Below are 12,456 nucleotides of genomic sequence, written 5' to 3'. Positions count from 1 at the left end.
GTGTCTGGCATGGTATACAATGTTTATTGAATGCATACTCTGAAACCCATAGGCAACTAAATTGTTCAACGAAAAATCCAGATTCTTAGGCTATTTCTAAAAGGTCACAGTCATAAAATTTCTTTTCAACCTAGACTTTAAAAAGGCAGTTGGTATACTGGTTAAGAAACTAGGCTTAGAGTTATAAAGTTCTGGTTTTACATTAAACTCTGCATGATAAACTGGAATCACCAAATTATTTAATTCTCATTTTCCTTACCTATAAAACACAGATGAGAATATCTTCCTTTTATATATGTGGGGAAGATTAAAAGGGAATGTTTACAAATTAATTAGCATCATACCTGGTACTCAACAAATGGTAATCATTATTAAGGGCACCCACGATTACTAATACCAAAGCAGTAATTTCATATAATTTTTGGAGAATTTCAGAATGTGTTAGTATAGCATTAAAAATATCTATCTTACTTTTAGAGAATAACAAGCTTAGAAAATCTAGGTAATGTGAGCAATGAAACTAATAATTCGAAGTCCATCAGATCTGTGCAAGTAAAAAATGAATACTTCAATTAATTTGGCAGAGTAACTTCCATACTGATACATGCGAATGATGCATTTTTAACCATCATTGAAATAAGAAAAGTTTTAATCATCTTACTTCACTGAATAAAAATGTTCATATTCAGTTCATACACATTATTAAGCTGTACATCACTATTCTTCTTGGGGAATATGCTAACTATCCACGTTATTAGTATGTCGATAGTGCTCAATGATGCCTTCCAAAGTTAATTGGCTAAAAAATCTTATCCAAAAAAACGTAGTAAGTTCACACTGAAGTTCATAGGATGCCTTAGATAAAGATCTGTAGTTAACTTTTTTGAAACTGTTTGTTTTGATATCCTTATTTTTGTAATGAAAATAGCATTTATATTTCACCTTACCATAACCCAATTTAATGTAACATGAGTTCACCTTAAATCAGATATCCAAAGTGCACACTTTAATTCTACAAATAATTATTAAGCATCTAATATATTCCAGGATGAAAGATTTTAAAAAGTTATTCCCAAAAAGGGGTAAAGAAAGAATTTTCTTATGCATATTAAAAACCAAAAATGTTAGAAAAGAAAGTCTGCAAAATCAAATGAAGCTAACAGGATTTGTTAAAACTTTATTTTACCATCAGTCTCCTTAAAATATTTAAATTCTCTATTGAGCCTTTTGATATTAATCAACCCAACAATTCAAGTCTATTTTACTTATGTACATGTGATATGTGTGTATAAAAGTGTGCATGTTTATGTGTGTATATTTACACATACATATATACACGTGTATATATACACATATATACATACACTGCACTATATATAGTCTCTAGTAATATACACATATAGAGCGCATATATACAGTGTCTAGTAAGTCATTTTGTCTGTAAGAAACTTATCTGCTCAAAAAAACAAAAAGATCAATAAAACCCTGTAAACTCAAGCAAATATGTTACCTGTGTTTATTATTTTCTATCACAAAAATAAAAGCAGCACAGCAAGCGCAGAACTGGGAATATTTCATCAACAGCTGTAATAGTTAATTGGGTCTTAATTATTCTTTCATGTAGTTTCATACTGTTACCTCAACTAAAGACTACTGTTCAAAAATAATTTTCAATGATTCTATTTCCTAAGTCCCTTAAAAAGGTGATATCCAGCCTCAAATTTGATGTAGATACTTTCCTGCTGGTGGAAACATTGAGGAAATTCAACAAAACTGCTCTTTCTTTGTTACCTTAAGTGGAGCACTCAACACAAAAGCAAGACTCTATAAGTAAAAACACTAATAATTCTAACAAACAAAGCACAGTGGTTACTAAAATCAAAAAGCAGCAATTTGCAATGACTGTAACAGAGCTCACCTGTTCATTTTTGCAAAGCCACACACTATTTCCACTTAACACAGTAAAAATTTTGGCTTTATATCCTCTCAATTCAAGATATCCACATTTCTCAGGTGTAACAACCGCTTGAGACTGCAAAGATAGCGACTCTGATTTCAGTGCGTTTAAGAGTATGCTGATCCAGTCATTTCTTTCCTCTGAAAATAAAGACAGGAGAAAATACATAAATCCATATAAAAGTTATATAAACATAGAAACAGCAACAAGAAATCTATTCTCTTTGCAACAGATAGTTCAGATTCTTTCCTACAACCACAATCTAAATGCTACTGTAGAAAGGACCAATGACCCAACTCTTTGAGGGAAAAGGAATAACACTACTCCCAGAACCAGTACCATTGGCTTCACCTGTGAGCTTATTAGAAATGCAGGCTCCACTCTAGACTGGACAAATCAGAATCTGCATTTTAAAAAGAACTATAGGTGATCTGTATTGCTGCTAATATCCAAGAAGCATTCTTTCAGATTATTCATGAGACCGAAGTTTCTCTTTTAATGGAAGAAAGTAATATTGCTATCCAGCAAGTAACAGATTTTACATGGTAAGTCAGTTACCAAATACTCAGAAAATCTTACTTTCTAACAGTCATTTGGAACCTACTCTACTCGGTAGTATGCCTGCCTTGATCTTCACTCTCTGATTCCACTCTCACCACAGTAACTAACAATAGCATCTCTCCTGTCAAATTAAAACTTGGTTCTCCCACTCCTTCCACAAAAGCTAAGTGACCTTCAACTACAAACAACTCACTGTGTTACTAGCATAGGAATTTGATCTAGTCCTCAAGCAGCAATTAAAGCTATAAGTCACATTAGATCAGAACACATAATGGAACACAGAACAGTGTAAATGTCATACAAATGATATCAAACTAGGAGTCAATTCAATTGAGGTAAGTGATGTGCTGAAAGTCATATAACGAGTTAGTGCTAACATTAGGAGAATCAACTGTTTCAACTCTTGACTATTCTTGACACCATAAAACAAAGGAAGTCTTGAGGAAGAGGAGCAACTCAAAAGCTTGGTAGAGGGAAGAACAGAATGATTCTGAGCAGAGGATAACACAAGAACAAAAGCAGGAAGAACTAACATCCATTAAAGGACTAACTTATAGATGAACATATTTATTAATATAATTTTAACTCACAAGGAAATAATGGTAAAAATGACAATAGAATCTCTACTGCCTATTTAAGGAATTTTAAGGCAAAAGAAATCATTTCGGGATTCTTAACCAAACAAGGCCATGATTAGGACAACGTGGACGATCACAGACCAAACTGGATGTCTGGAGATCAGGAATTAGGCAATAGAGACTTAAAATATAGTGAAAATGGAAATAAAAGAATATGTAAAGAGTCAAGACATTTAGGAGAATGAAAAATAGTGAATACGTGTGTTAAAAAAAATAAATTACTGAGAGCAAAAGGTAACTTAGCATCTGAATTGGCTAGGCTAAGGAGGCAGGAGGATCCAATTAATTAACAGAACTACCTCCGATTTTCAGCACCCTGGCATGAGCATCTAGGCAGACCGACAGCAATGTATGAACAAAGGTAATCTGTACGAGAGAAGACCCATGGAAGTGGATAAATGTTTAATGTAAAGGGAGAAGAAATGGACAAACCTTGGTGTAGAATTCTACCTATGAGTCTGGAAAGTAGGCTATCAAAACAAGGAGAGAAGTGGTTATCAAGGCAAATGGAAACAAAACAGACTGAATCTCAGGGAGGAAAACCTTTCAAGGAGGAAGGAGAGGAAAAGAGCAAATAGGACCCAATTGGGAAATCAGAAGCTTTCTCAGATACTTCTAAGACAACTCTGCCCAGAATAACTTCATTGTGGATTGAAATAAGTCTTTGTATTAAACCTGTTCACTTTCAAACATGAATATAGTTATTTCATATTAAGTCTTAATTTTTAAATTATCTTCATGTTTGCTCACCTTCAAAACTACTAAAAACAGTTGGTTGTCTTTAATGACCAAAGCCCAAGTGTTGATTAAAAACTCATTCAACAATGTTTTCTTGCAGATATTACATAATCCCCCAAGAATTGGTGGTTGTTCCTATATATCAGTATAAAACATCTATCAAATGTCCCCGGCATTGTGATATGTCACAAACTAAACAACATGGAAATATTCAGGTAGCTAAGTCAATGTCAATATGCAGCAGCTACTCTACAATTTTACATCTGTATAAGCACACCCAGATTGCACTACAATAATTTGTTACCGTTTTAGTAACAGCAATAGACCTTTCACTTTATTTGCTTATTACATGGGATCATTAGTTTCACACAAGATATTTCTGCCAAGTAAATGGTATATAATGGTTTTTGTTTGTGTTAATCCACACCAATCAATGAGTTTGAAATGTAGGTTATAATTTAATAAACTGAGCCTAAGTGGTTGTGGCTTTTAGATTACTGTAGTATACACCTTAGTTTCTCAAGAATTAATTTGAAACTGTCAATTGCACCTTTTGGACTTAAGCATATTTTGGCTGCATCTCAAGACATGATTCCCTCACAGCCGAGAAGAATTATCTAGCTCCTGAGCACCCCAGTTACTAATGGGAAGTAAACAGTCACGAAGAGGAACAGGAACTAATAGTAACATTCAGTTTATTCTTTATTGCCCACGCCAGGAGAGAGACATGGTAGAACAGATCGTTCAAATATAACAAAAGAGATGACAAGTGTCGTTTGCACGTGGCTGTGCAATGTGTGCAGCCTCAGAGGCGGGGGACACGCTTTCAAAAGTCACCATGTTCCAGACTAAATAGCGCTTTCCCTTTGGACAAGTGTCCAGGGCAAAGTCGGACACTAGGCGAGCGCTTCCTTTATTCTTTCCCATAACAAACACCCACTGAGTGTCTGCCTTGATCTTAGCACTGTGCGAAGCACCTTTCCCTCTGAACACAAGCTCCGACCCAGAGTGGCTTTGCCCCAAGCATAGAACAGAGAAGAATAAGAATAAATGTTGAAATTGCCACTTTCTTGTGCTTACGCTAGACTGTAATAAAAGACAACAGAAATTTCCCAAAACCTCAAAATAGTTATTGATGTTTTCAGGAATAAAAGCCTAAAGTGTAAGAATCAAAAAAAGAGGTTAAAAAAGGTCAACAGGAGAGACAACACTCTCTGAACTACTAGATTTATCAGTAGGCATAATCATTAGTAACAAAGGATGTATTATACTAGCAATCACTACATAAGGGCCATGTATCAATGACATAATCTAATAAAGTTTAGCTGGACTCTTTCTTTTGATATGATAATATGGCCTAACTAAAGATCCTTCAGTATAACCCACGATCAATATTAGAGAAGGAATCATTGCACATCACGGTTGTTTTTCAAATTGATAACCACTCATTCATACAAATATTTACTGAGTGCTTAGTATGTTCCAAGATCTATTCTGAATACTAGGAATGGAGAAATGAACAAGATAGATCATGAACTTATTCTCTTGGAATTTACACTGTAGGGAAAGAAGGAAGGCCGTAAGAACTTGGATATATAATTTATTGCACAGTAACAAGTACAATAACACATAGCACAGGATGAGGGGCTTAGGGAGCATAGGGCAATAGAAAAGCCTCAGAAAGGAGGAGATAACTAACCAAAAGCTTAAAGGAAGTGAAAGTGATGAGCAAGCCGGAGAGTGGCGGGAGGAAGAGCATTCTAGGATAAGAGAACGATGTATGTCAAGGCCCCGAAGCAGCAGAAACAGCAGCAGGTCTGGCATATTCAAGGTAGAAGAAGCCCCTGTAGTTGAAATGTAGTGAAGCGGGGAGGGGAGGGAAGGAGGGAAGGATGGGGAGACCAAGGCCAGACCATGCAGGGCTTTCGGACATCACAAGTGCTTGACCCTCAGTAAGACACAGAGGCAATGAGGCATGTGAAGTGGACTGACGTGCCCGGACTTTCTTGGTGAATGCTCACTCTGACAGCTGTACTGAAGGTATGCACGTAGTTGATCAAGAGAGCTGATTAAAATATCCAGACAGAGGTGGCGGCTTGCAGCAGAGTGGTAGCAGTGCAGTGGAGGTGTTGAGAATTGGTCTAGACATATTTTCAAAGCCAAACTGACATGATTTGCTGATGGGCTGGATGGGAGATACGAGAGAAGGAAAAGATTCAAGAATGACTTCACACTTCGGGGCCTAAGCACCTAGGACTTCTACTTATGAAGATGGAGAAGATTACAGGAGAAGAAGTGTTGTGGAGGGGGTGGAAATAGGAGTAAGGACATATGGAGTCTGAGATGCTGCTAAGCAGCCGTGCTGAGATAAGTAGGCAGCCAAACACACGATTCTGGAGCCAGAGATGGAGATGCACACTGGCCATCGGTCACCTTAAAACCGCAATACACAAGGAGTGCAATGCGCACTACCCGAAGGATGGACATATTTGAAACACGGACTTCGGTGGGGGGGGGGAACCAAGGGCAACACACGTAACCTAAACGTATGTACACCCATAATTTGCTGAAATAAAAAAAAAAAAAAAAATTTCTGACACTAGCGCAAAAAAAAAAAAAAAAACCGCAAGACCTGCCCCAGAACCAGACTTGGGACCCCACAATAGAACATTTCAGAAGGAATTTGGGGTCCTAGCAAGTTCCTGAAATACGTGTCAGGAACTTCCAAAATACCATGATAAAGTCTATAAAGAAGACACTTAACAACCCACCACTGAGATTAAGTGAAGTGAGAAAGTACAGAGACAGTAAATGTTTCCTGTCTTGCTTCTAAAACCAATGAAGACTGCAAAAGAGGTAGAAGTCTGCTTGCCCAAAACAACTAAGGGGAATTTATATGTGTCTTATGCTAGGTATTCTTTAAATAAATATTTTTAATTAAAAAAAACAAACTTTCCCATATCAGTATCACAGCTGCCCCTGGAGAACTGCATGATGTTGTTTAAAAGAGAATCGAGAGCGTGACATACTTGCCTGTTTCCCAGGTGGCCAGAATCTGCTAAGGTGGACAGAAACAGAGCCTGCAGCTGAGAGTCAACAACGAAAAATGGCCCTGGGAAGGAAACGCCCACTCAGAAGTCTTAAGCTCTCTTCTAACCATGAGAACCACCCACTCAGAGCACCGCCTGTGTTGTAAAGTAACACATCTGCATGTGTGACCACAGGTGCCACAAGAATACAGACTAACTAGGGAGATCATTAGCTGTTAGGACCCTTAAACCAATTCCAATAGTTCTGCTTGAGAAAAGGCGTCAGACCGAATTTTGCACTTGGGAAGAGTATTTTTAAAATGTTATCATTTCAAGATAATTCACTTTCAGCTAAGGGAATAACAACATTTCACTAAGAAACCTGGAGAAATTGAAGCTTTGGAAATTCTGTGGAGAAAAGATGCCAAATTGTAATCCTATCTTGTAATGTCAGTGCACCCACAATTCAAAAACAGCGACTGATTTCAGGGAAGACTGTTGTACATGTCACTTAAAACCTTTTCACCAAAAATGAAAAATTCATCTCTGTTAAGATGTCAAACCCTTTCTGTTCTAAACTTTGATTTTGCTTCTTCGTTCAATTGAAGCAAACTTTAATTTAGGTTAAAGTTCATTAAGTCAAATTTTTCATAAGCCACTATAGTTGATTTCCCAGTTCCCACAAAATAAAAAATAATCAACCATTTGTATACATGGAAGGAAGAAAGAGCACTTAATAAAACACATTTAGTATCTTGTTGAAGGTGTCATAATAAATATATAAACACATACATAAATATATATGCATACATACATACTTATCTTTAAAAATGTGAGTTGTTCAGTATATAAAAGTAATTTTCAATCAAAATAACTTATTCAGCAATTTCATATGGATACAGCCTCAGTTTTTACTGAAACACTATTTCCATGGTTTCAAAAATTAAAGACCTATAACTTGTTTAACAAACAATAAATTTATACCAAAGTTAATGAAATTCTTATATTGTACTAAGTTTACATCACAAAGATGAACCATACACCACAGAAAGATTTATTGGTCAACTGTGAACATGTAACTTTTAAACATGCGTGGGTTGATACATTCTACTTAAATAAAATGTGTTTAACTTCTAATGTGGCAAGTAAATATGGCCAAACAGATTTTCACACAAGTTGGAAGCTTTATTTAGTACGTCTATCTTAAAACACATGCTATGTGGCGTATGCAGAATTCACTCTGAGAGGCCAAGAGGAAGGTGATTTGCACCTCAAAGCAACAGTCAGTTACCTTTCAGCGTAGTGGAAACCAAAGTACAAAGACAGACCACCATGATAGCCAATCGAGAGAAGCAACGCCACGTGTTTCAATAAATACAGAAAGAGAAAAAGTGTGATTTCAAATATAAGTCAACTGTAGACAAATTTCGAATTTCAGTGTTTCACAAAAAGTGACTCCTCTCACATGCAATTCTAGGACAGCGGCTGGCAAACTTTTTCTGTAAAGGGCCAGATAGTAAATATTTTAGGCTTTACTGGTCATGCAGTCTCTGCCACAACTATTCAATGCTACCCTTGAGGCACAAAAACTGCCATAAGACAATATGTAAATAAATGAGAGTGGCTGTGAGCTGATAATATTTTATTTATTAAAACAGGGAGGCAGCCAGATTTAGCTTGCAAGCCACAGTTGGCTTACCCCTACATAGTTTTCATTTAACATTTGCCTTAAAATAACAAGAACATTTTTTGTGTTACACATACATACTATATACATAGACATGTTTCACAATATAACATTTACTATAAGCAATGCACTTTGGTATTTCTTGTTTTATGTTTTGGGTTTTTTTTTTTTTGTTTTTCTGTTTTTTTAGGGGGGAGGTTTTCTATCATTATAAAACAGTAAGTTGATCTCACAAATAGGTAGTAATCCAGTCTGAAAAAACCTGCCCCAGTGTGAAGGGCAGCTGGGAGAAATTCATTTATCCAAAGCAACAATGAAAACTTTCTAGTAATATAGAATATATACTGAATGCTTTCTCTGGTGCCATGCACTGACATATGGTCTAGGAATCCAGCAGTTTAAAAAAGAGGACAATGTTGCCCCATAATAATTAACACTGTAGTAGTTTCCAACTGGTGATGAATACTCTTATTCACCTCCAGTAAAATGGGATAATAATTGTAATACTACCTATAAGACTGTTGTTAAAATGAACAATTTAGCAGAGTATCTGGCACACATCGAGTATTCAGTAAATTTTTCATGCATTGTTCAAATAATTGAGCACCAAGAAGTACTCCTAAAAATTAAGTTGAATTATACATCTATATCTAAATAAAAGTCATCTTTAAAATAAGTTAAAATCCAAATTCTTTAATTAATGAGAAGGCTTTACCTATATTATTTGAAACTACTGAGATTTATAGTAATGATATACTATGATAGTCAAACAAAATATACAACAGAGAACATTTCATTCCTCTGGCTCCTCCCTCCTCCGTGAAACAAAATTCAGAAAAGATTTCTCTGCACACCTTTAAACTCAATCCAGAAAACAAATGCTGTCCTTAGATCAATCTTTGCCACCGAGTGACCCATAGATGATGTAGATGGAAAGAATCCAAGAAATATAAAAGATGTTCCAATATCTATAATAGAATGATTATGGTGCCTGTACAGTCAGCTAAGACCTGCCACATATAAACTTCCATAAAACCAACTTTTAATAGAAAAATTGTTTTTGCATACTAAATAACTATTTTGCATTAACAAGACAATACCTCAAAGGTGAGCTCCAGGAAAGCAGAAATTTCTGTCTACTTTTTTTTCATTACTATATACCTGGAACTTATTAGACTCCTTGACACTTAATAGCTTCTCACTAAATATTTGTTGCATCAAAGAATAGTAAACAACAAAGAACTTGTCGATTTATTTACGTTTTAATGTTATGGATTTAAAATTAATTTAAAATGTAAATTATTTAAAATTAACATATTTAAAGGTTTCTTGACATTTCTAGTTTAACTAGTTTATTAATATGATTGGCCAGAAATTAATGACTGAACATTTTATAGAGATAAAGAAATAATCTTACCTTCTTTTTCTACTCTAAAAACAAAAGTTCTTTGTGTTGTAACAACTTCAAATTTGTTGTCTCCTTGGACTCGTACTGTTGATATAGCAGAAAGTGGAATTATTCCTTTTGAATACATTTCCTGTATAGGTTAGAGAAAAAGATAAAGAAAACTCATGAAAACAAAGTTCTCTTGATCTCATAAAAAAAAAAAAAAGAATGGCACAGTAATTATAACTGCTTCTCTTTCATAATTTCAATCTAAATTTTAAAAATGACATATAGATGTTTGCTTATACACTAATTTAATACCCAAGGAAAAAAACTATTAAATGTCCCTTTCTTCTAAGTAAGATGTCTTTTCAATTTTCTCTTCATCTGGAATTAAAATGCAAAAAATCAAGTACAAACAATTCTACTAAACTGGCAATATATAGTTCCAAAAAGCAGCAGCATGTTCTTCGAAACAAAACAATCTGGTCAAAATGATTTTATGGTGTTTGCAGGCATCTGCTGGCCACAACAGGTACTGTAACTGAACCATTTCAAAATTACTGCTATTACACATTGAGAACAAAATACACCTAAAAAAGTTGTTAGGTTTTATCAATTAACCATATTGCTCAATGATTTTATGACGAGGATCCTAATCTCACATAGTATCACTTTACTTTTTATTCCCCAATGGATAAAGAGTGAGAAAAGATGGACTTGGCTGTTGGCAATCAGCACATCCATATTACAATTTTGTTCAAAATGGTCATTCATAGGACTTTGATAACTTTTCCTCAATCTTCATTTTCCTGGACTCTTTCAAATCACTTGGCATGATGACTACCCCATGATTTCAATTATTTACTAAGGGTGTAAAATTTACTGGGCCCTGCATTGGAAAGAAAAGTCACAGAGTCCTTATACATTCAAGGAGCCTCAAAATACAGCTAATGTGATGAGAGAAAAGTTAAAACAGAGTACAAACAAAGGGATATATATGAGTACAAAGATGGAATTCTCAATTCTATTTAAAAGGGGTGAGAGGTGTTTTTATAAACATGGTGACACTTGAGAATAATGGAGGTGTAAAGCAGAGAAATAAGAGGACAACAATGAGAACCAAAAGAGATGAGGCCACACACACACACCAAGGCCACACTACGGAAGGTCTTGAATATCAGAAGAGTCTGGACACATCCTTATGGTGTCTCTTCTCTTCCCTTCCACAGCTTTGCCCCTGGAACCGCCTCTTTTGAGCAGGTTGCAAGTGTCTGAAATAACTGGTTAGAATAAGAAGGTACTAACCATTCCATGCAGAGAGCAAGTACCAAGTTTATATTCCTCCCTCTGTAAACTCCTATCTCAGCAACAGGTCAGGGATCGTCACCGTCAGCAACATGGCATTGTGACAGGATTATCCTCCTCTGCTAGTTGAGGAGATACACTCTACCACGATGGTATTCTCTTAGTTCTTCAACAGTTTCTTCTCCTTCACTGGCTCTGCTCCAATTTCCCACCCCTGACTTTATGTATCCACCAAAATCCTATCCATTCTTTAATGCTATTTTAAATACCAACACCATAAAGGCTTTCCTATATACTCTCATGCAGCCAAAACTGGAATATATTTGAACTGTGATATAGGAAGATGAAATGAGCAACCTCACTTAGAAAAGGGAGGAGGATGTCAAGAAATAAGCACTTAGAAAATAACTTACTTCTTCTCCTTGTTTTCCAATTTTTTTTTGTTTTATTTTCTCTCCCTAAGAAAATTTCTTGCGTTTCTTTTTTAATTTTAATTGATATATAACAATTATATACATGTATGGGGTACAGAGTCACGCTGTAATACATATGCTGCCTAGTGATCAGATCAGGGTAATTACCTTATCCATCGTCTCAAACAATTATCATTCCTTTGAGAACATTCAGTATCCTCTCTCCAGCTATTTGAGACTATTATGGTTAACTATTACATAGTGATCCTACAGTGCTATCGAACACCAGGACTTATTCCCATCTAGCTGTAATTTTGTAGCCTTTAACAAATCTCTCTATCTTCTCCTTCCACCTATGCTTCTCAGCCTCGAGCATCCTCTGTACTACTTTTTACTTCTATGGGATCAACTTAGCATATGACTAAGACATATTACTGAGAACATGTGGTGTTGAATTTTCTATTCCTGGCTTATTTCACTTAACATAATGTCCTCCATTTCTACCATCATTATGCAGAATAATCTAGTATCTCTCTCTTCCTTATCTATCCACTTCATTCAACTACACTGCCATATTTCAAGTCATCGATAGTATATGTAACTGTCCCATACCACAAATTTTAAAACTGAATTTATTATCACCCAAAGCCCTACCCTCCCTCCATACCTGTCCACTAAAATATCACTCTTCTAGTTAATCAGTCTGAAATAGGACAGAATGGTCTTCGGCCTGTGCTG

The 12,456-nt window shown here is 35.6% G+C and overlaps 1 protein-coding gene across 1 annotated transcript in view; it reads right to left on the bottom strand.

Annotated features, from left to right (window-relative positions):
- Nucleotides 1-12,456, bottom strand: part of ARAP2 (ArfGAP with RhoGAP domain, ankyrin repeat and PH domain 2) — a 177,262-nt gene that overhangs the window by 107,472 nt on the left and 57,334 nt on the right. The window contains exons 8-9 of the mRNA XM_012644474.1: nucleotides 10,028-10,148; nucleotides 1,919-2,097 (exon numbers count right to left, since the gene is read on the bottom strand). Coding sequence (XP_012499928.1) covers nucleotides 1,919-2,097; nucleotides 10,028-10,148 — 300 coding nt within the window. The remainder of the gene's footprint in view (nucleotides 1-1,918; nucleotides 2,098-10,027; nucleotides 10,149-12,456) is intronic.

This window comes from Propithecus coquereli, unplaced genomic scaffold, assembly GCF_000956105.1.
Source record: "Propithecus coquereli isolate 6110/MARCELLA unplaced genomic scaffold, Pcoq_1.0 Scaffold213, whole genome shotgun sequence".
Classification (NCBI taxonomy): domain Eukaryota; kingdom Metazoa; phylum Chordata; class Mammalia; order Primates; family Indriidae; genus Propithecus; species Propithecus coquereli.
Note: the sequence above shows the minus strand (reverse complement) of the source record. Positions and strands in the feature narration are given on the sequence as shown.